A 26,794-nucleotide genomic window follows, 5' to 3' on the forward strand; every position below is an offset into this window, starting at 1 on the left:
GACAAAATCCAATCAGTTTGGGGGGAAAAAACATTGATTTATGACAAAAGAAATGTAATCCATAAATTGCCCAGGGGAGTGATTTATAATTCAGTAACCCAAATTAGATGAGAAGGCAGGGAGGGGAATAAATAAAAATCACATTTGTTTCACCCTGGACAACATTTGTACATATTCAAGTTGTCACTTTGTCCAAAAAAAACTAAAACAAATCAACATAGGCTTATACAAATTGGGTCTATGCTGTTACAGTTCTTAGATTGAATGAAATCACTGAATAGTCATTTACTTTGTCTTCATTGATCTCATGTTTTTTCTTTTCATGCAAGGTCCCAACGATACCCCCTTTATCGTCCCCAACCCACCATGTACAACCCTCTTTCCCACCCCGCCATGCCCCTACACCTCAATTTATATATCTGTTCACCGCCGTGAGAAAAATGAAGACGAAGTAAATAATCACTTAGTAATTCTTCGATAAAAAAAACTGTATACAGAATTAATAACAGCAGACGTAGAAATAACCGTGTACGTACAAATAAATATGCATGTATGGACATATGGACATATAATTAGCGAACAGGAAAGTACAAGCCCTAGGTAATAAAACATACCCATTGCATGTCTGAGATCTTTGGATGCTTGCATGAACTTAAGGGTGGTCATTTGGCAATCCCCAGCAAGCCTCCATACGCTGTAGCATTCATTTGTGTACTGTAGATTACAACAAGCAGCCTCATCTAACATACATTCTGAAAATGATCTAATCCCAATATACATACATCTACAAATATTATACATACTTTACCTGGGAGATTATTCACATGTGCAAAATTAAATATACATAATGCGGTACTATGCGCTACTCATTTTCATATTCTTGGCAGGAAGTGCGTCACTGTCATGGCTGGTGAGATCTTGATTCCTTTCTTCACTTTGCCATATTTGCTTAATCCTAAATAGGCTCCTCGATATGTTGTGGATTCATATGCGTTATAATTGTTCGACAGCAAAATCTCGTTAAATTTGCATTCATCTTGAAAATGTGCCTGAAAAAGAAGCAAATTCTTTCAAACTGTGGACAAGAAGTACTTTGGAACAGATTGAACAATAATGAGACTCTGAAATTTCACTTAAGATTGAAATGTTGCATCAGGGTTTTTACTGCTGATATTACAATGTAATTCCTCCATTCAACTAGCAATAACAGCGTTCAGATGCAGTGGTACAGAACATTTCGCCTTTGTATAGCACACTGCACATCTGGTCATTTACAATAACATCCTAAATAATGTCTGCCCAAAATGGATCTGCCCCTGAATATCTCTGAATTGCTTTCTTTTTGCCCGCGATATGTGAAGAAGGGGATGACAACTCACCTCTTTAAAGATGGGATGCCGGTGCCATAACGTTTGTGTATTGGGGTGATTAAAGCACTACCTTTAAAAAGGTATTCACAATGGTATACATCTTCCAAGAAGCATACATTCCTGCAAGTGCCCTTGTTTGTGTCCAAATGTCATGGATTTGAGCGATAAATGCAGGTGATCGCTGGTGGTATGGATTTCATGCTGCCGAGAACCTATACTCGCCTCTGCAGAGGCATGCAGAGCACATTTGCCTGTGAGTAGCACACCCGCATCTTTGCCCCATCATTTCTTCTACATTTGTACTGATATCAATATCTACGATGCAGTATTGTGGTAGGTAAAAACACCACAAAAGACAGGCCTCAAGTAGGTTTGCATTTGGGCAGTGTTTTGGATGGGGCATCACCAGGACTCCCCAAAACCTGTTGAGCTGTAAAGTAATCACAACCCTCTCCTCCATTCCTCCAGAAAATACCTAATAGGACCGCCTATTACTTGGTACCACAGCTCACCTTGGACCTCATTTCCATTCAGGGCTCCAGTTCAGAGCTGGGTAGAAATGACTACCCCAAGTTTGGAAATGCAGCACTTGACCTCTTTCCACGTTTAGCAGGTAGAACATTATTCAGTTTGTGAACCGACAATACCTTGCTCCGACAGGTGGGAAAATGTTCAATCTAACTGTTGAATAGTTATGTAAAATCAGGCTGGCGATTATTCAGTAGTATGGTCCTATGTAACTCTTTCCCCAGAATATCTACAGTCAGTGATGAATCCAGGGAATGTGTTCCTTCTCCCCAAGGGGGAGCCACCCCTTTTGGGGCTAGGGAAGTGAGCCTGCTATGCAATACCCTCCCTTGGAGACAGGGGAAGCAGGATCCCACTAGGGTTGACCCCAGCTTTGGGGACAAGGAAACCCCAAGTAAGGGTTCTATTACACCACACTTTATATTCAGAGTCCAAGTGTTTGTTGGCCATATGGGAATTGAGCAGGGCACTAATGTGCAGGGCCCTTTTAAAGTGGATGGCTTCGTTTCTGACCTGTACTTGTTGCCACTTTTCATGAAGACCTGAAGCAATGGAACCTCCCCTTCCATTCCCCTGAACTCCGTGGCTGAATTGGGTGGTACCCTTAATTTGAGAAATTCACACCAATGATTCTGAGCACTTCTTACAATTAATGTCTTTTACAGCCCAAGTTACCAACCCTGAAATTCGGGGCTGGAGCTACAGATTAGCCTGTTCACTTGTACGGTAAGTATAACCTTCAGGACACAGTGAACTACAACCGTATAGCTGCACAGGCCCTTTCACAGATGTATAAGAGAGGAGAGTTTGTGGATGTTGATTTACAAGACAGGACAACATTCTTGGGGAGAGAGGAGAGTACAAGAAGCAGAGAAAAAGGAGAGAGGAGAACTTCAGCCAGGGAAGAGCATAACAGAGTTGCAAATATTCTGAGAAGAAATCAGAAAGGTGGAGAAATTATTGGAAGAAGCACATAACCAGCCCAATAAAGTTAATCAGGAACCTGCAGGCCCTGCTGGAGAGAGCAAGGTCACCAGCCCAAAGTAAAAAGATACATCCATATTTACTTACTTTTGCTGTACTTTGAGCACCCTTTTGGCAAGGAACTGTAAGAACTTGTCTAAAAGGTGCATTAAGTTGTTGCCTCATCCCAGCAGGACAAAGAAATATACAGCCAATGCAGAGGCCAGGGATATCGAACAGCATGATCACAGCTTGAATAATGACCGGGCCATGTCAAGTCAACCATCTGGACAAGAAGCATGCAGGGGCACTCCACTTTCTATGATGGAGTTTGGCTGAACACTGCATGTCCCTGGGAATATTTTGATGTTAGTAAAGGGTTGAACCTTGGGTCTTTGGCCTTTAGGAATGGAGAGTGAGTATTGTGAAGGTCTTTGGACCCATGGTCCTTTAGAATAGGTCCCACAATCAATGATTTTGTGTTCTGTGACAAAATAACTACTGCCCTGCAGGAGTACAAGGAAGAGTAGTGACTAAACCGCTTACTCAGCCCTCACACTACTACAAACCGACAGTGATCCCAATCATAAAGGGGAAACAGGCACAGTCAAGAGACATACCTCCTTCGCCTTTCATGGTAACATGGGTTGGGGGCTGGCTATACTCTTAAAAAGGAGTCTGCATGAACAGCAAAGTCCAACAATCCAAACTAAAGAAATAAATGGAGGTTCTATTCAAAATATATAACCTTTAATTAACCACACCATATACAAAATTACTATATTAAAAAAGCACTAACAAAACCCACCCCTGTGGAAAGAACACAGAACATGCATGATGTAATAATTGCAAGCTCTGTAGCTAATTTAGCAGAGGTGAAAAGCAGATAAATTGCAAAAGAACACCAACAAATGGACATTCTTCAGGGGGAACGTCCCTTAAGAGCATTAACCAGTCACTATGGCCCCAAAATGAACCAACAGGGCTGGTGCTCTCAATAGTACACGATTCTAGCTCTTAGGCAGTTTGATGGGGTCAAACCAGGATTCTAGAGGTGGGCTGTATAAAGTTTGGGTGCGTTGAGTCCCACTGGTCCAAGGCGGCGAGCTGACATCGAGTTGGTAGAAGGTTGCATTCAAATGATGCAGTTCAGAGGGCTCAGCAGGGTGGGTTCAAAGATTGGGCGGGTTGGAGATGTTGGTGACAATTGGTTCGGATAAACAAATGACTTTTTCATCAGTTCAAGTCTAGGTCTGGTGATGGTTCCAAGGAGAGATCCTGATGGTCCAATGTGCGGTTTGCAGTTGAGCCATTGGTAACCATTGGTTTCAGTCCACCAGTGACACAATGCTTCCAGCAGTTCAAGTCGAAGTCCGGCGACGAGCGGGTGGTACGAGCTGAACAGGTGATGGGATCTGCTTGGTGCCATTTGGCATCAAGAAAGTTTGATGATGCAGCAACATCAGTTCGAAGAAGGTTCAAAGAAGTGCTAAAGGCAGCACCAAGGGTCCTGATGGTTTGAAGTTGGCCAAAGATGGTCAAATCATGGTTCATGGGCAGTTTGACATTGTAGAATGCAGAGAACTAGCAGCTTTGCTTCTTCTGGTGCTGTAAGTCCCAATTGAGGGGTCCAGGGACTATATTGATCCTTGTTCCCTACACTTCCAACCTAGGGGACGCTAGCTAGTGGCTAAAGGAGACCTTCACCTGCACTGAGAGGCGTGGGTACCAATGCAGTCAGCAGAAAGAGGCAGGTCTGGTCTACAACAGCAGTTTATCCCCAATGGGCCCAAGGAATTTAGGAAGCAGAGCTTTACTCTGACTTGGAACACCATCTTCACCTCATTGGCGGAGGATTTTGGAAAGGACTGCTCTCCCAATTCAGTCCCAAATACATTCCTTGTGAAGTCATTTGTTGGACCAAGGTGAATCAAGGAAGGAGTGGAATACCTCTGCCTTATAAAGGCAAATGGCCACACAGGACTGGATAAAAACAAGCCTGCGTTAAGGGGTCCAAATCCTGCTAAGGTAACAAGTAACTGTCACCTTTTGGCAACATACCCAAAGAGCTTTTCTTGTGCAAGAGGTGGAAGACAAAGGAAGCAAAGGACACCCCAGAGACAACCAAGTTTTGCTCTGTATAACTGCCCAAACCCACACCTCCACTAAGCCAGTACTTCAAAGTTGTTTTGTCATGCAACACCCTGGTGTAATGCTGGAACGTTTGTTTAGGGTATGCCCTATGAAGTTGGGTTCCCAGCAAATTTCCACCTGGGAGCGTCCCTGCTGTAGAGCGGTGTTATCAGACCTCACAAAGGATCAAATAGAGTCACAGTATTCCTGCACATTGTTTTGCTGTCTGGGCAGAGCCAGGCAGTCTGACTAGAATACTCACAATCCTCTCCTGCCTGGCCTGGGCTTAGTTTTGACATGTGTATGCTAAAACTGTAGTGTGGCTTGTAATAATTATGTCAACTACCAGCCAGATACCACACCAAAACCTACGTATGTCATACATTTCAAGATTACCCTGCCACCAGGCAATAATTTATCACTATTATGGCTTTGGAACAGAGGTGCAGATTTAAATGCCACCTCTGCACTGCAATGACTTTGCTGTTGGAGCAGCTGTCAAACATGGCAACTGGGACCTCTGAACAGCTCTGTACCACTGGACAGCAGGAGCTGTAGGTCAGGAGACTGGAGCAGCAGGGTACAAGTGTCACTATGCTTTAGGCATAGAGTTTCTGAAAGGGAGTCTGATTAGCACTCTTATGAGATGGAATTACCCACATAATGTTATTATTTAAGGAAAATCAAAAAAGCCAGGGCTTTTACAACCTTGCCAGTTGGCAATTCCTCACATGTTCCCAGTGACCCCATGCAATGTTTCACTTGGATCTCTGTCCCATTGAGTTTCTAATATCTTATAAGCTATCCTCCAACTCATCCTCCAGAAACCAAATCAGGCTTCACCTAAGCTGTGAAATACTTAATAGATTTCTATGGCATCACTCTGCTCTTTATCAGGTGCTGAAACGAGGCTTATTGCATGGGAATCCATCTGTTGAACACCTGCAGGAAAATCTCATGCATGAATAAAACAAAGTGCCCTTACATGAAGGAGGAGGTTCGCATGGCGGAGATCGTATATCCCTTCTGTGCCCCATTTCCATTTTGTCATAACATGAAATGGGGAAGAGTGGGAAATGGAGGTATAAGTTCATGGCACCTTGCCTTTACGTTTTCATTTCCCGCTCCACCCCATGAAATATAAGGCTGACAAGCATCATTTAAAATCAGCTACAGTGCTCACTTCTGTGCCTAGAAATAATTGTTTTTTAATCAGTCATGGTTGATTTCTGCAAACGCTGTTTAATATCAATACCGGGTCTTTGATTGAATTTTTTATTATGATGACCTTCAGTTTAAATTAAACAAAAAGTTCATTTTTCAATCAGCAAAACATATAAGGACATGGAGTCTTTAAGATGATTGTCTATATAATTCAATTTTTTGTGGGCATAACAGGGAACAGGGTCCCCCTGGAAAGCACAGACACTCAAACGCACCATTATGCCAACTCTCTCCTCTGCACCAACAAACAATAGAATGCAGCTATACCCCTCGATTGGTTCAGCCTAGCTGCGCACATACTTATACAACTCCACCATCACTTCACAGTCTTTAGAACACAGCTATACCCCTCGAAATCGGCCTAGCTGCACACATAATCCCATCACTAACTCCATTGCTGCAAGAACGCGGATACCCAAGTCTTTGGCCTTGCTGCACACATTCTACTGATCTCACACAACCACTGCACCACACCTAGCACTAGTATACAGCCACACAACACTTATTCCACACTGGCTGCACACATTCCGAGTGCACCCAAGCATGTATTACTACATTACACTCTCCAATAACCTGGCCTGCGGTCTCTGAGGGCGTTCAACCCACAGAGCTTTGGAATCATATCAATGGTAAAAGGTGCTATACAAATGCCCAATAATAAAACATAACCACTTTTATCTATCAAGATTTTCATTTTCCTGATGTAAATGTCTGGAATGTAATGCCACATAGCCCGAGGACCCATCTATACTTCCACTAGGTTAACACTCCTGTCCTGTATCTCGAAGTTCTGACAGTCCTTAGGCTGAGGTGCTTTGAGGTCTGGAAACTCCAGCCCTGTAACCTACTGATTAGGGTCAGGAGATTCTCTCTCATTTCTACATTTCCCTGATCTTTCGCGTCCTCCACACCCACCGCTCCATTCAATGATTTAGCCTCTCAGAATCTTAAAGCTGCTCTTCCTTTGGAACTCCATACACATGGGACTGGGATCCAAAACGGCCATGAAAATGCATTTCAAAGTATGCCAATTTTTTTACATTAGTACCCGGCGAGAGACAATCAGAATGCAACAAGCATTCTGATTGGCTCTCGCCGGGTTATTACCCGGCCGAGAATCCTTCGATTCTCGACCGGGATTCCAGCCGCCTTGTCCTCGGCGGGGGGCGTGGCAGCCATCCCCGCTCCGCGCCTCCCCATGGCTGGAGGCTTCCTTCGTCCCAAGCCGGGGACTCAGGTAAGATTTTATTTTCCCCCAGCCTTTCCTCCATCCTCCCTCCTCCCTACTCCCTCCCACCCCACTTACCTTCTATTCCGCGGTCTCCGGCGGGGGACGATGGAAACCTCCAGCCGTGTGGAGACTCGCTCCAAGCCTCCACACGGCTGGAGGCTTTCATCGTCCTCCGCCGGAGACAGCGGTACGTTTTTTTTTTTTCTTCCTCGCCATCCCCTCCCAACCCCACTTACCTTCTTTTTTTCTTCTGGTCTTGGAAGCGAACGCGCTGGGAACACTTCTGTTCCCAGTGCGTCCGCTCCCGATGGCCGCCATGGAAAGGGAAAACGGACTACGTTTTCCCTTTCCATGGCGGCGGCCATTTATTATTTTTTTTGTTTTTTTTCTGTTCCGAAACGTGTTTCGGAACAGAAAAAAAAGCAATTAGTACCCCGGTCTAACGGGCCGAGGGCATTACCTGGGGCGGTATTGGCCCGCCACCTCGTGGCTTATTGCCACAATATTGCACCGCTGAATAAGCCCTGCCCTTCCAAGTACGGTTTGAGGGGGTTCACCAAGAAGAAAAGTTGGAAAGAATGTAATACATTTGTAAATACAATTACCCTCTATAGGGATCAAAACGTAGTTACATTTAACAAAAAAATGGACATATAACATTTGTAAGAGTAATATTATACTGAAGCTTTATAGCAACGTCTTTACTTCAAAGGGATATGGGGAATGAAGGGAGACGTAAGGAAGTGGGTTCGGTGCATGGGAAAGTGCAAGAGGATCAGGAAACCCTGGTACCCACAGAAAAGGAAACTTGTAGCAGAGGCCCACTGGGAAATCTCCATAGTTCCCTGTAGGTTTCTGTCTTCAGTCATCAAAGTGGACTGATCTCGGTTTTCATTTGAGTTTCTTCGGTTTTGCATACTCTTCTCTTGTTCTATTCATATGTTTCACTATTCGCTTGCTTTGTCTTGGCTGGAAAGGTCTGCATTTCAGTACTCTTGTGGCTGATTTAATTTGGATGAGCTTCTAGAAGACAACATTTTGTATGTTTTATTGTAAATATTTACTAACATCCTACCTCTTTTAAGTTGGCATGTCCCTCTACAAAGCACAATAACAAAAAGAACCTAAAAACTCAACTTGGTTCTCCAATACATAAGGCGCGAAAATGGCACACTTCCACTTTTTTGCAGACAGCATTTATACCGAAATGTGTGCCACACTTTTGCTTTCCGACCCTATCAAGAAGGGATGGGGACGTCTCTCATTCTGGGGTGGGAGGCCAACCAGGGTGCAATCCAGAGCCATTCCTACCTCAGATGGGGAAGGTAGCAGTGGCAATTGGGAGGGCCCCTGTCCCTGGCCCTTACCTTTTTGCCTGTATGATTGACTGTAATACCAGCTTTGATCACCCCACACCTCTGTATGAAAATATTGGTTAGTATGCTTCTAATCATTTCAGAAAACTACATGTACCAGCATTCCTGGCAGATCACCACCGCAGCAGCCCACTAGAGACCCCAGAGAAATGCCTCTCATCAACGCATCACACCCAGCAACTGAGTGAGAGAAAATGCCCATGCAAAGCAGAATCAGCAATTGCAACAATAGCAACACGCACTCCTACATACCGCTTGCATACACAGACTTGCCAAATTGTAAACTAGCCGTGTTGCCACTCCCTCTGGAACCCTGCAACCCCAAGGATGTTCACATGAACCGGGACATTTTTCAGAGTGGGCTGAAATGTTCAAATGCCTGCTGATCCCTGGAAGGAAAAGGGGCAATACTTAGCTCTCTTTTTATGTATTCGCCTGATTGCAACACCTCCCAGGTGGGGAACCGATTGGCCCAGGGAACCAGTGAGAAAGCACCAATGGTAAGAGAAAGGGAAAGATGAAAAAGGGCCAGGAAACAGGAAGATGTGGGTTGTTCAAATGAGGCCAGATAAGCCGGAAGTGGCAGACCAAGATACCAGAAGGCGGAATGACAGTGTGGAGGAGCGTCCAGGTGATTTCCAGAAAAGGTGAGGTTTTGGCTGATGGAAGAAAGTGGTGCTGTGTTTTGAGAGTGGTATTGGGAAAGTCGGGAGTGAGAGGGTGGCGTCTGAGCTCTAGTGTGGGTGGTGGTAGTGCAGAGGGGAGAGTAGTAGGGTTTAGAGGGGTGGATCAGCAGTGTGGAGAAAGGAGAGTATTGGTAGTGCAGAGGGGAAGAACCGTACTGGTGGAAGGCGAGCAAAAATAGTAGTGGGTAAGATCGAAGGGAGGATGTAGACCCTAGAGAGGTCATCTGAGGGACAGAAGGGGAAGAATCAGGTCATTCAGCGGGTGGAGTATGAGGGAGGTGTGTAGGATGAGAAAGGGAAAGTGTTAGAGATCTGGGGAGGGGTATACCAGAGTGCAGAAGGGACAGAGGGTGAAGACCAGGGTGTCTGGAAGGCAGATTTCGTAAACCACATATTGGGCAAATTCCTATATAGGAAGCATAAGTTATTCCCTGATGGAGTATAGATATAAGGCATTTGGCTTTAGGCCATCATAAAAACTAGAGAGATTTTAAAAAGAAGGGGTTACCGATCACTAGAACAAATCCTGGGATTGAGGGAGGTTTGAGTGAGAATGGGATTGCCCATGGCTCGGTTAGAGTGAGGGGGCAGCTGCCAGGCCCATTGGAAACAAATTAAAACCCTTGAACCTTATCTGGGAGTTGGTGTATTCTTGAGGCCATCTGTGAAACTTTAAATCTTTCAACCAAATCAATTTTATTAATTTTAAGGGAGTTTTGCTGCTTTTCATTTGTATTTCTTCAATAATTCTCAAAGCCTTCTTTTTGGTCATTATACCAGTTTATTGTACTAACTGGCTATGTTGTGTTATGTCAGATTTATCTTATTCTGTCTTTTGTTACACTGTTTCACATTAATGCCATGCCATGCTGCTTTGTACAAGGCGGAAGCACTCGTAAATAGGCCACAAAATGTCCAAATAAATATTGAACATAATTGGCACTCAATTCATGAACAGTGCCATAACATCCAAAGTAGACCTGCAAATGTACGTTGGTAAGCAGACTCTATATCCCTAGACAACTCAGAGCTCCATGCTGCCCTCCTAACAGGGCAATGTGTTCTAGAACCTTGCCTGGTGGACATATTGTATGAGGCCACCATAGTTATAGTGAACAGGGGAACTCTGAGAGGTTCAGAAGAAAGTGAGCGGGGTCAAGGGTCCCCAATAAACCCACACAGTAAAGCATACTTACTGCAATTTAGAAAGGTTAGTATAAAAATACTCTATTTATTATAGTCCCAATACACACACTAGAACATGTAACAAGCAGGTAGTAATATCACACAATTCTCAATTATCAAACATATATGCATCCCTTTGGGTTTTTAGGAATACATACAATAACTTTGACAACTAAAATAAAAGGTAAGTAGTGATGCGGTAAAATGAACAGTTCACAAGAATTATGCCCTAATTTTAGAAGTCCCATCCCTATGATGTATGGGGCCTAGCGCCGGAAAAGTCACAAAGCTTCTTCTTAGGAGAGGGGACGGATGTAGGAAGAGTTCTTGTGGTGGAGAAAATGTTCCGGAAAATATTCAAATAGTTACAGGTATGTAGACTATTCTTTTCTTTCAGATACAAGCTTTTCGATCAGACGATCAAAAAGCGATGGAATGGAATAACTACAGTTTATTCTAAGGTTTATTCAAGGAAGAACAGAAGGTGTTGCAATTATTACCCCACCGACTCTGATTTTCCCAGATGACTAGGTATGCCAACTGGCGGTCACTGGAGGGTGGTTTTCCCACCGTTGGATCCAGTAGAAGGTGTCCAGGAGCTGCAGATGCAAGGATATCATATGATATGATATGATAGTTTATATAGCGCCTATACACAATGTGTTTCAAAGCGCTTCAAGACAAGGGAGGGAACAAGGGAAAAAACAATGACATTCTTACAAGCCATGAACAGTAAGGATGTGAAATTAACTATCGTACTCGGCCTGACGACATTTCAGATAGTGCAAGAGCTAAGACATAGATAAGGAAGGGAGGGGGAGAGTGGGAAGGAAATGGAAACAGACAGGCGACTACCGTACTAGGCCTGATGACATTTCTGGTAGAGCCGGAAAAAAAAAAGAGGTGAGGGAGAGGGGTGCAGAAAGGTAGGGGAGGAACAAAACAAGCAACTATCATATTAGGCCTGACGACATTTCAGATAGTGCTGGAGGGGTGGTGGGGAGGAAAAAACCAGTAAGGGGAGTGACGAGGTTACAGACGAGGTTGCTATCATACTAGGTCCAGGGACAATTCTGATAGAATAAGTGCATAGAAGAAAGTAAGGGGAGGAGATAGGAAAAGGAAGAAGGGAAAGGAGGAGAGAACAGAGAGTTAGCAGTTAAAGGAGTGGAGAAGCAAGAGGGGAGAGTGAATACAATTGCAGAAGTCAGTAGTAACACATAATGTTGCAAGCCAGGATACAAGATGAATATGGGAACAGCATGAATCAGGGCCACCATGCGTACAAGATGCAAAAGAAGTTCAGCATGAGAGTTCAGAAAGGGTGAGGCATCATGAATGAATGAAGTCCATAAAAGTCAAATCCAGCATTGTCCACAAGACGGTGATGGTGAAATCAGAATGTATCAGGACAGACTCCTGCAGAGTAGGCTTGAGTGGGATGAGGGGGGAGCAGGGTAGAAGAATCAAGCAAAACAGGCAACACCTGTGTGCGAGAATGTAGGGCACAAGGGAACATCAAGGGGGGCCCAGAGGGAGTAACACATGTTGGTGCATGCCTACCTGCTGTCTGAGCAGGGGGTCGGGCCCTGGGTCCTCCACGTCCAAACAGGAATTCCCCTTTTCTTCATCTGCCCTTTGCTTAGGACGCCCGGGCGAGAGACGCCCTTGATCTAATAGTTAAGAGCAGGAAGGAAGAGGCAGGGCTAAGAAGGTGGGTGGTGCTTGCTAAGTGGTGAAAAAGAGCGGCAAACAGGAAGGCACCAGGTGGGCCGGGCTTGCTAAGCAGTGAAAAGGAGCGGCAAACAGGAAGGCACCAGGCGGGCGGGGCTTGCTAAGTGGTGAAAAAGAGCGGCAAACAGGAAGGCACCAGGTGGGCAGGGTTTAGGCCAGATGACCTAGATCCACTTGCACCTGCTACCCAACTACAAATGAAAAGAGGCTGGAGAGCTCCTTAAGTAGGGAAAAGGAGCAGCAAACAGGAAGGCACCAGGTGGGGGGGCTTGCTAAGTGGTGAAAAAGAGCAGCAAACATGAAGCCACCAGGTGGGCGGGGCTTGCTAAGTGGTGAAAAGGAGCAGCAAACAGGAAGGCACCAGGTGGGTGGGGCTTGCTAAGTGGTGAAAAAGAGCAGCAAACAGGAAGGCACCAGGTGGGCGGGGCTTAGGCCAAGTGACCTAGATCCACTTGCACCTGCTCCCCATGTGTCTGGTCTGTTGCAGGAGCTGCATGCAACCCTTTGCGAAGAAGAAATGCAGAAGACACAAATGTAGACCTCTTCAGGACACTTCACCAGATGGGGGAAGGTGAGTTCCAGCGACAGCTACCGCACTTGGGCGACAGCAGGCATCTTTCCAGTCCCATTTGAAGAAGACCTTCTAAAGCAGGATCCCTTAATGCTGGGAAGCTGAAACTTGGCAGGAAGTCGGCTGATCCCACAAGCTGGCGACCAACGAAATTCCGGCGAAGAAAAAAGGAACGGTGACGATTCTACCGAGGTGGTCCACTGGTGAGTTGGTCAGTTTCTTGGGTGGTCTAGGGACACTTACAAAGGCTCAGGATTGCCGGATCCTGGAGAAAGCATCCAGATGGGTTGGTCCCTCCAATCTAAGGGTTTGAGCACTGGAGAGGGCCTTCGCAGATCAGGTAGTCCAGCAGGGCTTCACCAGGCCAAGAGATGCCAGACCTCTTCATGAGTTGTCCACAGAACTTCGGTCGGCTGTTCTTCTACACAGGATACTCGGCTCCAATGCTGATCTGAAGAAATAGCTGCAGGAGTCCTCTTCCTATCCTAAATACTGTCTGAAAGCAAGTCCCAGCACACCAATGGTAAGGATCTGCACCATTCAAAGAGCTAGGAGTGGTACAATCAGGGACCACTGTGGGTTTCACTCATGCCACACACCCAGACTCTCTGACACCACAGATGAGGAGTGGGACCAGACAGTCCCACCTACTTCCTGGGCCACATACACACAAAGGCATCCCTACACACAAAAGCAGCATCAAGTGCATGGCCTTATATGAGATTTCCTGCCCCCCAGAAGACAGAAAGAAGGCCAAACAATAAAGCATAAGTGAATAATCTTGTAGCAAGTCCATTTTAGGGCACTTGCCATGTTTAGTAGCCAGACGCGGTAAACGCGAATGTGCAAACTAAAAATAATACAAAAATGGTAAAAGGGTATCTGCTGCCACCAGCTTGTCTTTAAGCACATATAAAAGTAACCAAAAATCCCAAGTGTAAAAGACAATGGTGATACAAAAGTATCCCAACTGCACTGCATTATAAGATGCTTTAGTGCACTGTTAAAAAGTCACCAAAAATGTAAAATGACAAAAGGGAAGCATGGTTTCCCAGTACTGATAGTCTGAAGGACTGACCAGTTTCCCCATAACAAAATGAGCTAAAGGCCAAGGGAGTGAAACTGAAGACTCCACATTCCTGTAAAAAATCAGACAGGTTCAAAAACAAAAGCAAACAGTTTGGGGGTCCATGGAATAGGGAGGGCAAGTTGCCTAAACATAAATCTTTCCTAACACAGGGTAACTACAGTCCAAAATTTGAGAAACAAAAGGCAAGGCTGGATTATGCAGATTAAATCCCATAGGAGCTAATCCCAAAAGGATTCCTTACTCACATTCCAATGTAACCATCCGCATAAAGCTCTTAGCAGCCCTCAAGAACCTCACGTAGCCTTGTCCAGGGCACTGCTCCTAGAGGGCCCACGGTTCAAAATGCATCATTATTTAAAAGTGTCCATAGTTTTTGACAGCTAACACATCTGTAAAACTTGGCCATTTGTGGTGAAGGGTCATTTGCTCTCCTTGATCGCTGTGCATTGTTTGAAAACATCTGGTCTACAATGACAACCTGCTATTGGGGAAGTTCTCAAAGTCTCAACATTCCTGAGTCAAATGCATAGTTTCTCAACAAGAACAATTCACACCAAAGGGTGCCAGACTGTCTCTGCATACAGAAGGTCAGACACCTGACCTGCACCTCGCTCGTTACCCTGTTGTCACCGTCTACATATTCATTTCACACATTTGTTTTGCGACTGGGCCACTAGACTTGGCATACTTAGAATTGCTGTTCTGGAGTTGTTTTGAGAGAGAAATTAAGCACAATCCCAGGTATATGCTTTAAGGGTTTGGTTAAGCAAATCTCAAATTCACCAAGCAACCAAACACTACTTTTAGTAATAGCCAATATCCCTCCAAAGCTGCCTGCACGTAATGATTCCCTTTCTACTTTATGAAACTTATATATTTTTTTAAAATCTAAGAAGTGCTGAATCTGAACTTTTCTGCACGTTATCTAGAGAGCTTTAGAGCACTTTTGAAAGACAGGGCGTGGCAAAAGGAATAAAGATGCACAATACATGAATTTGCTGTGTATAAACTATTTCTCGATTTGGCTGTTATCTGTCAAAATTTCCCAATGCTAAATGGAAACAATTATTTCTTAGAGTGCCAATTTAATCTAATACAAAATGTAGAGAAGCCCCTCAATGCTAACACCAGAAAAAATGCACCCCACTAGGGAAAAAGGCCTAGCACACCTGTTGAAAGGAGAACAGGGTTTTATTTCCACATAAATAGAGATGCACCAGCAAAGCACTCTGCTGTCGCAGAACTTTCTGTCAGAATAAGAACGAGCAACATTTTAGAAAAGGCATGCAGCATCATGATGGCGTAAGTTACATAGGGTACAAATCCGAGTGGATAGTTGGAGAGACCATATACATATTCTACCTGCTCCATAGGGGATACCAGGCTATTGTTCCCAGCCCTATCTGTCCATCTTCTCCCACATCAGACAGAGATACAGCTAATTGATCATTATGTGCAGAAAAAACAATACAGTCTTTATCTTTGTCCTAATGTGCACCTGGTATTGCAGACAAGAGCTAAGCACATACTTCGAGGTCATTGCAACTTACACACACACCAACTCCATTTCAGACATGTCGGCGCCCGTCCAAAGCTCACCACCCTCATTTTAGGTTTGTTGTTTTGCCCCTCCTGGCACCTCACAGCACAAATCACGTGACCTCTGGTGAAGGCAACTGATCCTTACTTTCTGATCTTTTCTGATCGATTGGGGGTCTAACAGTTTTATGGTTGGTGGTCTGGCGGATACCTTGGAATGCTGGGAGGCATCTGGCCGCTATTACTTGGAGCTGGGAAGGGGGTGGGGGGAGGGCAGAGGCTCGTGTCCTCCTTCTCGTGGAATCGCTTTTCGCAGGGAGCTCTCAACCCCCTGATGGCCTCAGGGCGCTTTTCTCCTGAGATACGAATGTTGGCAACATGAGAAAACGAAAGGTCTATGAATCTCTGCAGCTCTGGCCTTTCTCATCAGTGCCCAAGGTACAACCTATTCCCGCATACACACACCCATTCCCATATTTAGGGCCTAGGACTGTGGGCTTAGCCGTAGCGCAGAATTAGGCCTAGATTTCAATATGGCTGCTAATATCTAAGATGGCGTTTGATTTCCTGTGTATTATGAACCCACAGAATGCGCTCCCCTCCCCACACTATAGCCCCTGATGACACCCCCCTCCACCCTGTACCCTGCCTGAGCCCCACTGTATGCTTCCAGGGCTCTACCTCATTCTAAAGCACTTGGCGGGGCTGGGATGATCGTCCGCCTTCCCATCACTCCCAAACAGATTTTGAGCATTAGAATCAAAAGATATACACCCATAGGCTTAGTGTCGGTTCGTGGAGGAAGATGCTACAGAAACCTTAAAGCAACTTTTTGTATCTTGTTCTGCTCTTTTTGGACCTCAGATATTTCAAAAAATGTTTGTGCAACATGGCATGGGTGTAGATTGAATCGCTCTGGTTGTGAATATACTATACTCAGGGTCCAACGCCTCATTAACACTAGCTGCACTCTGGTTTTTAAAATTCTTAAAATTATTAGATTAAGATTATAATTAAGTTTTTATTGAATTACATGTATTTTCACTATGGTATGATTATGTATTAAATGTTTTCTTCTTTTTTTCTATTTCATCTTCTTCCCATGGAAATTATCTTCTTCTGTTTGTGACAGTGGCAGGTAAAAGATCTTTAGGTTACTCAATTACTGTGAGATGCTTTATTTACTCCTTTTTTTCTAAAGGTTTATACAAACAAATACAAAATAAAGAAAAACAAAATAAAGATACCATGAAGGATTTCAGTTTTTTCTGGTACTTCGGATTGTCAGGACTGTCGGATCCAAGCAAAGATGCACAGGAAGACAGAAAAGGAGTCATACCAAAACGATTGTACCAATAGAGGCAGGGTTGTCTGCTAATGGAGGAGGACTTTCGCCATTTAGTTTTCTGGTGTGGCAGCATCCTATCGATGAACTAGGCAGGTAAATTGTGCATAATAGGAAATAGGGTATGAATTCCAACTCTTGCTTTATCAAGATGTGGTGCATGGACTACAGTAATAGTGTAATATGGAATAGTGGAGGCCGGAGATTAAGTGTATTACATGATTTTATTATTGCTGCAGAGTGATCCAAGTCTTTAGTCAGGGTCACCAGCATATATGCAGTTATATTAGTAGATGTGGGAAATAACCTCAGCAATGACCAGAGGAACCATTAAGGCAATAGCAACATGGGAAGGATCTTGTGGAAAACGAATACATTTAATAATATAGTTATTTTGTGAACTCTTGCCTGGTGTTAATGAGACAGATCTTCATCAAACGGTGAAGGTTGTGCTCCTCCCACAATGCAATAATTGTATGCATTAGTCAGTCTGTTGGCATGTACATTTTCAAATATAAGCAATTCTAGTAGTGGCATGGTGACTGATAGAAGCCCACAATTATACAGCCAAAGCAGTTGGATATCACACTAGTGTCAGCTCTGTGAGCAGGCCTGCAATGACATGATTTAAGTGAATTGGTACCTGGTCTGATTGCATCCCCTACTGCCCTGTGGAACAATGGACGGGATGCTGCCTCCTTTGATTCCCCAGAGGGAGACTAACAAATTCCTTCAGGGTACAGGACCTTCTCCCAGGTGGTCATTCGGAAAACTGTGCTTCAAAGGCAGCACTGATATAATTTTTTTTTTTTATTGCATATGTGTTAAGAAAAGTCAACCTTAACAACACAATACAAAATGTAGAGCACAATGCAAATGCGCACAAATGTAAAATGATCATTTAAAAATGCAGCTAAATCCTTAACAAAAAATACATGACAAAACACCTATGACATATTTCTGAAACTCCTATAATATCAACTCCCCGACTGAACTCTTAAGTTTTACAGATAAAAAAAAAACATACATCATGACGTCATTATACCAAATATTATAAAACTGCTGCAAGTCTCACTTAAATTGATATCCTTAATACACCTAATGATCGCAAGTGCTCGAGAGGTGGAATTGCCAAGTAGACACAAAGACCAAAACCTTTTACTATCAACATGACCAAGATTGTAAACATAAACAGACTAAAGTGTCGAATTTGTTTGGATTGTAGATTTGGACAAAAAAATAAATGCTTCAAAGTTTCTAGCTCCCGTGGATTCTTACAAAACCTACACATATTTATATGGTCATTTGCCATGCGCCTTGCTAATATTTCTCTAGTGGGATACAAGTTCTGTCCAAAGCGCATAAAGGGCCTCATCAGGAGTTGGGCGGTATCCTGGCGGTAATACCATCGGGATACTGCCCAACGCTAATAGCGCTACTGCAACTCGGTCTGGTGCGAGTTGCGTGGGGGGGCGGTAAAACCCCATTCCCCAATGGGGTTGGGAAGCAATATTACTGATGGCGGTAGTAGCGCTGAAAACGGCCCGAAAATGGCAATTTTTACTTCCAGCAAAAAGCTGGAGATAAAAATGCAATTTTGCACCCAACTCGTGATTTGGCCAGCCCTTAAATGCAGTGGTTATACCGGTACTGCTAAATTTAAGGGCTCAGGCCAAACCCGTGATGAGGCCCCTATGTCCAGTTGGGCACGGGAGCAAGGAATTATATGATTTGATATATAAGTTATTTATAACTCACTTAATACACAGAGGTTTCTAAGCGTGAACCTGGGGTGCTCCGTGTCTTGCTTCCAAGGCAAGCACGTTGCCCCCGAGCTATTCTCCTGCGACTTCAACAACCTCAAATATGGAGCCAAATCCACCAAACCATTATGTTTGTGACTTAGATGCTTTAGTGATTTGAATCCATGAAAATGATCTACTGTGCAACAGTCTTGACGCAATAACACCCTTTTGACTCTTCCCATATTCTCCCTCGGATCCTCCAGGGACAAACTGTGTTCTAACAATACAGAGTCACAATAATCACAGAAGGAATTGATCACTTTCTCACCTCCCCTGAGTACTTGTGTTCCCAGTGTCATCCAAAGTGTTGGTTAACGGGTTAATAAGCTTAACTTAAATTTGCAGGTACCTCCATATACCTCTCACTCTCAAAGAAGTAAATCCAAATTCATAGCAAATAGCTATGGAGGGAAAAGCTTTAGTAATACCAAGAACCCTCTGCCAGATAATACTTTCCAATTTATGTAGACGGTCCAACACCCAATAGTGCAAGATCCCTATTCCATAAAGAATTATTGGCATACATTTTCCCTCCTAAAATTTTACAAAAGGGAATAAGGGAGAATTTGCAATATTTACTTCTTATAAACTTTATCTGAGCCATGAGGGCATGTACTTTATGCCTTAAATATGAAATAATGTGACTCCTACCCTGGCTTACTTGTAATGGGGAAACTCAAATATACAAAGTTAACAACCACCTCCAGAGAATCATTATTCAAACTCCATTAAGGTTTGACCCTCTTTTTACTGGGTGTCAAATGCAACACCTAAGTCTTATTTGAATACATTTTCAGAAAATGTACTTTTGCAAATACAGTAAAAGCTGTTAGAAGCCGCTTAAGACCGACCAGTGTACAGTCATTTAAGATGAAATCATCTGCATACACAAGTCTGATCATTCTCCATGAGGAGACATGAACGATGCAGACTCTAAATATTCGTTAGCTTCAGAAACATACAAGTTGAAGAGGCAGGGAGCTAAAATGCACTCCTGCCTCAACAAGACTTGGTGCCATTTTTTTGGGTCTGCAGGCATTCTTGATTTAACCTTAACTGCACAATCAAATCATCATGGAGTCCTATAATGAGACTCGGGAGGCCCGATGGAATGCCCCATTTCTGTAACTTTGACTATATATTTGACCTACTCACTAAATCGAAGGTCGCACTTAAGTCAATCGTGGCCTGGACACTTCTCTCATACTTTATAGATGATGTGAGCTCTTGCAAAGATCTTATAATAAAACCATTCAAACTTGTATTATGAGATTTTCTTTAACCTGTTTTCGCTTTTTTAACTCTACCAGCGTCGACATCCCAGGTTTCTAGGTGTTTCAATAGAATAGCCGCAAACACCTTGCAATCCGCATCAATGATAGAAATTGGATGGTAATTCTTTGGATCGGAATGGAACGCAAGCCCTTCTTAAATACGGGTATGATGTAAGAAGTGCACCAGGAGGAAGGAAAACATATTTTATAGATTATTTCCTTAAACAAAATTGTTAATTTTACTGCCCAAACATAGGGATTCGACTTAAATAATATATTTGAGAGACTATTGGGGCCAGATGCCTTTGACCTACTTATTTTACATGTAACTCTATACACTGAGAAACCTAGGGGTGTTCTCATATCTATTCCCCTGGGATCCTCTATGCAGGTGGTCAGGGAAAGGACAATGCTTTTGGATCCTGCCCCTGGGGGCAAATAAGCAAGGGAGGATCACCTGGATAGAGGGTCCTCTGGAATTGGACATGGGATGCCCATAAATGACACAGTATTCCATATCTTCCTTTCCGGAAGATACCCCTATACCAGAGAAGATTATGGGATAATGTTCACATGGTTTCTGGGAAAGGTAGGAATCTGTATAACACCAGCTATGCTAAAAGGAAGAGAAAGGATAGGGATGCAATATATGGGAATACATCTCACTATCCCCCTTATCCTCAGGACAGTCTACTTGACCTTTCCCCGACATGTATGACTCATTATAAATATGTTCCACTTCACTCCCCCCTTAATATTTATAACACTACTGAGACGAGGAACCAGCAACTAGGAGCTGTGAAGATACCTCCATTGCCTATCCAAGTACTGGGACAAAGAAGAGACCTGAAGGTCAGGCATGCCCCGTTGATTTACTTAATTATCGGCAGGCAAGTCAGGCAATGAAAATCCTTGACTTGCACCTGCAACCTGTTAAGTCAAGCACGGGTGCATAAAAGGTGGAGTCATCAGCAGCTGTCAGGGAGACTGGGGAAACCTGCAGACCAGAAGGACCAAAGTGGAAGCTGTGTGTGAAGAGAAGCCGCGACACCAGTATGCCACAAGAAGCTCCGGGAATCCTGCTGGAGGGGGCACGCTGACCTGAGGTCCCAAAATGGGGTAGGCAAGCAGCTAATGGAAGGCGAAGACGAAGCTCCACATAACAGCCGGCGAGAGCTAAGTGGAGCACCCAGCTACTTGGCTGTCCCTCAGAAGACGAAAGCAGAAAGAAGGAGTTGCCAAAACTCGGTAACTGTCTGGGACACAATCCCCAGGGTGCTCAAATGAGTCCAACAAGCAGTAATGGTCAATTGAATGAAACATGTTACTTATATTGAATACCGAACTCCAAGTGAAAGTAACTTAAAGTATGGAATGAAACCAACTACGTTGCATCTAATGAATATCTAATGAAATACGTGAAAGGAACTTATGGTGAATACCAGACTGAATACACTGAACAAAAGCCACCATTTAATATTGTCTTGAGTGAAATAAGTAAGCTGGCCTTTGTTGGAATACAGAAGCAACGAGATGTTGAACTACATGAAAGCAACACCTACAGTAAACTGAAGGAAAGAAACAAAAGGTGTAAAATTTTGAAGCTGCACTTTAACAGTTGAATCTGTATATATAGCCATAAAAAGATTTTTAGAAGCCCTGTTCATGGTATAAAAAGGATGTGGGGAACCCTATCGTCTTTCTCCTAACCTTTGTATCTTAATATACTTCTATATTAATCATTGATCACTTTAATTGTACTTGTTAAATCTATGGAAATGTTGTAGTTTCTGTTTCTCTGTTTGTAAAGACTTTTATATATGAATGTATCAATGTATGTAATGACAATTTTCTTTTTATATGTTGTAAATTTGTTAATCAGCTAAAACAACTATTAATTAAATAAAAAAAATAAAAAAACAGTTAAATCAAATCTTGAACATTGAAAGAAACCTGAAGTTCCTGGTTGCTGGACCATGTGGTCTGAAACCGCGCCTTGACCAGAGAACCTCTTTAGGTCAACAAGAAAGCTTGCTGAAGTGAAAGCAGGAAATCAAACATTGATAAACATCAGACTTTGGGAAGGGAAGCGTGAGTTACACAAGTTCAGCTTAAAGACTAAAGCTTCAAGATACTTTTTTTTTACATTAAGGTTGGGAAAGGGAAACCCCTAAGCTGGTATTCTAGAACTGTGTTATCTCGGAACTGTGTTGAACTTGGGGAAAGGCATCCTGACCTTTATAGAACTGTATTGCATTTAATACTCAAAGGAGGAGAAACTGAAATTTGTGGTGAACTTATTGACATTTGGGAGAGAAAGCTGACAAACTAGAGCTAGAAGTAGCTCAGAACGTTACATTTGGAACACTATGTGAGTTATGGTTAATGTCCATACACATTGTTTTGTATTAGTTGTGAGGGCAAGTATAGGATTTAAGAAAACCGACCCTGTCATATGCTGACTGGTTGTCCCTGCATGCACTCTAATGGGATCGATACCCCCAAAGTTCAATGTTACAGTTTTCACAAATTACTGTGATTTTACAAAGTAAATAACATAAGCATCGATTGTTATTTTCAAATCACCATATTTTATAAAGAGGGTTTTTTAACCAACCAAAAATAATGTTCATATAGAGATTTTCACCAAAACATGTTCAACAAAAAAACATCACATTGTGTTCAAGAAAAAGCAATCAATATTTTACATAGGTAGATGAAGTGTTCAAACCACACTCCTTACACATTATTAAAACAAGTAATAATGGCAAAACATTGTACAATCTGTTGTTAGGTCAAGTCAAGGCAAACAGTATATATAAAATATTCTCAAAACCCTTAATGACTTCCAAACTGGTAGTTCATAAGTGGCAGATATTACTGGTGAGAATTACACCTAACTCCATATCCTATATTAATGTCTTAACGTGATCCAAATCTGTGGGCAGTGTCCACAGTATTGTATATAAACTGCCAACGCGTTTTGGGAATATTCCTTCTTCCGGGCAGTTACTTCTGTACTGTAATTGTCATTCACATTCAGGATGTGCATCTGTAGATAACACACAAGTATAGTAATAGGTCAGAATACAACAACTCTAAACTACACTAAAATATTGTTCACGAAAATAAGGCTCAATGAGAATCATTAGGAAAAACCAACCTTGTGTCAAAACCCGGAGTCTAGAAGAGCTCTGTCACACCAGGGGCGGAGGTAGATGTAAAAAGGTTAAGGGAGCTACAGCAAGGTTGTCAAATGGACGTCACGCAGCCTCTTCCACATACTCAGATTTGCAAGACTGGGTTTAGGAAGCTGCAAAGCAAGTAGAGGGTGGAAAGTGTCACTGTACTGTAAAATCAAACACACAAGTGTGCCGATAAACCACTGCCACTACGGGACATGACAAATGTGGTTCAATTATACACACTATGTAGTGGTGCTGAGTACAACCTGTATACGTTTAAACTGTCTCGGCATACCAACTCTGTATGACCCAAAGCGGTGCATTTAAATCTGAGTATGACTGTTCGCTACCGCTCGTAATTATGATTCAAAAAATACGTTTACTCTCATCATAAATCACTACACACTAGGTGCAGATATTACCCAGGTGTTATGAGGGAACTTCAAGACTCTCCCGCTCGCTATTATTCATGATGAACCAATGAATACTTAAAGATACGGATGTATTCGCAGCTCATCTGTCCGCTCGTGAAGCCGAGCTGAAGTCATAAGAGTGTATATACGTTGGTATGCCAACCGGCACGCATGCGTGGAAAGTCACCTCGGCGCCATGTTGTTAGGGCTATCCCGGGGTAGTCATGGAAACAGGATAGTGTCGTATCATCTCCTAAGTAATCTATTCCTCTGTGTCCTACGAACTAATTCACATATTGCATAGATCAACCATCAACTAGAGTTGTCTAAACTCCCACTGTGTCGGTTCAGACGTAGGGCATCTGACGCTTCGCTCCCTTCCCAATCAACCCAGGTAAATAAGGAATCGAGTGATTCAAACAGCAGACGGGAGAAGGGACATCACGTCACACTGCGTAGGCGCGGTCTCCCTCCTCACCGTCCTCATGATATGGCAGCCGAAGTCAGCTGGTAACATATTGCACTCCACCGACTCAAGCCCGGCGTATACAGGTGTAGTCAGGCACAATCTGAATTACCTCGCTGATATTGAGGAATCACATACTCTAACTATAAAAAGACCCTCTGTCCAACTCGTATATAGCTGATATAAAGCGATCGCATGTTACGACATGTAATCCCACCTTCTGTCCCTCTAGTGTGTTGTGCTAACCTAGGTCGAACTAGAACCAAGTGACCATCAATATGCTCATGCTCAAATTACATAAAAAAGTATAAAGATGAGCCAACTTTAACGTATTTTACACCAAATAGGTGCAACCTCAGACCCACACCAGGAAGGGGGTGCCGCCCCAAGGAAGAAAGAGATGTGACATTCTCAGTATATTCAAAGTGGCTCAGAATGTGGATAAATATGGAAGAAAATTTATCAGTATGGAAGAATAACTTGCTGTGTACAAAAGTGAAGCGAGAAAACAGCACTCTTTGTTACAAGTCTGATACAAGACAATTTGATAAGATCTCTGTGTCACACAAGCACATAAAATCTCTTTCACAATTCATTCCCCTCGGGTGCATGGAGTCTATCAGATGAATCCACCAGACTTCTCTCTGTTGCAATTTCCTAGTGATATCTCCCCCTCTATTTCCAAGGGAGACTTGTTCTAATATCAGACATTTAAGCTGCGCTATTGTGTCTCTCACTTCTAAGAAATGTGATGTCACTGGAGATTGGAGGTTTTGTGTCCTTATTTTTGACTTGTGCTCGGTCCAACGGAGCTTAGCTTTTCTTGTTGTGATCCCTACATAATACAGTCCACACAGACATTTTAGGGCGTACATCACATTTTTATACTCACGCGTGCATTAATGTTTCAAAGCTATTGTTTTGCCTGTATGGGGATGTGTAATCGTGTTGGCTATCATGATGTTCCAACAATGCTGGCAATTATGGCACGGGGTAGTTTCTTTGTATTGCTTGTTGGTGGAATCAATAGTCAATATCTCGGCTTTAATCAAGCTCTTGCGCAGAGATTTGCTATTGCGATAAGCAAACATAGGAAGTTCACTGAACAGATGTTGTAATATGTGGTCCATCTGCAACATGGGCCAATTCTTTTTGATTATGCCTTTGATCTTACCGCTTTGAAGTGAGTGGGTAGTCACGTAGACAAGTGATTGTCCTGTTTTTGGTGGTTTGGGTGCAAGTAAAGTCTCTCTCTCTATAGATTCCACTTTTCTAGTAATTTCAGAAATTAAAGTTTGATTGTAGCCACGTTCTTGGAACTTCGTAAATAGTGTCTATGATTGTTGTCTTTATTCTTCTGGCTCAGTGATGTTGCGTCTGTAGCGTAAAAACTGGCTGAGAGGTACACTCTCTATTGTGCGCTTCAGATGGAAGCTGGTTACCATTAACAGGCTGTTGCGATCGGTCGTTTTCGTGTATATCCTTGTGGCTAGTCTGTTGTTCTTTACATACATTTCTACATCGAGATAGTTGATTTTAGTTCTGCTCATCGTGTTTGTGAATTTAATTCTTTGGTGCATATTATTCATTGCTTTGAACAATTCTCGTAATTCATTTTCCGGACCTGACCAAATTCCGAACACATCATCAATGTACCTCACAAAGACAAGTAAAGGTTGTGTCCATCTTGGAGATAAGGTATGTTCATATTCTAGATAAAACATATAAATGTTTGCATAAGAGGGGCCATCTCCGCCCCCATGCTGGTTCCTGATAACTGCAGGTAGTACTTATTGCCAAATCTGAAAACGTTATTCATTAGCACGAGTTTCAGAAGGGTCAGTACAAACAATCTGTCCCCCTGGCAATCCGGAGATCGAAGAAGAAACCATTAGACAGCTTCTATGCCTGCCTCATGTGCGATGTTCTTATATAGCGAAGTGACATCCATCGTGAAAAGTATGTCTCTGTTTTCAACAAAGTTCACATCTCTTATCATACTGAGGAAATGCATGGTGTCCTTAACATACGTATCAGTCTTTTGTACTAATGGTTGAAGGATCTTGTCCAGGTATTTTGCTAGAGGTTCCAATAAACTATCTGTGTCCGCAATGATTGGGCATCCTGGTGGCTTCAGTAATCTCTTATGGATTTTTGGAAGGATGTACATCACAGGTGTGATGGGGTGTTTGTTCTCTAGATATGTTCTTGTCTTCTCTGTAATCACTTCCCTGTCAATCGCTCCATCGAGTACTTCCGAGATCAATGTCCTAACGTGCTCAGTTGGATTGAATTGGATTTCTTTATAGGTTTCTTGATCGGCCAGATGTCGTTCAATCTCTTTTATGTAGTCAGTCTTGTTCATCAACACAAGGGTGCCGCCCTTATTAGCCGGTTTAAAGATATCTTAGTTGGTAAATAATTTTTCTAGGACTTGTCTTTCTCTCTTCGAGAAGAGGCCAGCTTTCTTAGTTCTGAATGACAGTTTTTTAAAATCTTCAAACACCGATTTTTCAAAGACGGATAAAATGTGGTTCTGGATGGGAGGATTGAATAAACTCTTGGGTGCCATCTCTAGAAACTCAGGTGGTGGGTCTTCTTCACTTGGATCGTCTTCCAGGGAATTGAAGAAAACTTTCAATTTCCTCATCAGTTTAAAGAAATCAATTTTTTCCT

At 43.0% G+C, this 26,794-nt stretch overlaps 1 protein-coding gene across 1 annotated transcript in view; it reads right to left on the reverse strand.

Annotated features, from left to right (window-relative positions):
- Window positions 1-414: 414 nt before the first annotated feature.
- The window catches only part of FGF6 (fibroblast growth factor 6), a 161,941-nt gene continuing 135,561 nt past the window's right edge, over window positions 415-26,794 (reverse strand). Inside the window, exon 3 of the mRNA XM_069628303.1 lies at window positions 415-1,049. Within this exon, the coding sequence (XP_069484404.1) occupies window positions 873-1,049 (177 nt within the window). The 3' untranslated portion in view covers window positions 415-872. The remainder of the gene's footprint in view (window positions 1,050-26,794) is intronic.

The sequence above is a fragment of the Ambystoma mexicanum genome, chromosome 12 (assembly GCF_040938575.1).
Source record: "Ambystoma mexicanum isolate Mex_15411 chromosome 12, UKY_AmexF1_1, whole genome shotgun sequence".
Classification (NCBI taxonomy): domain Eukaryota; kingdom Metazoa; phylum Chordata; class Amphibia; order Caudata; family Ambystomatidae; genus Ambystoma; species Ambystoma mexicanum.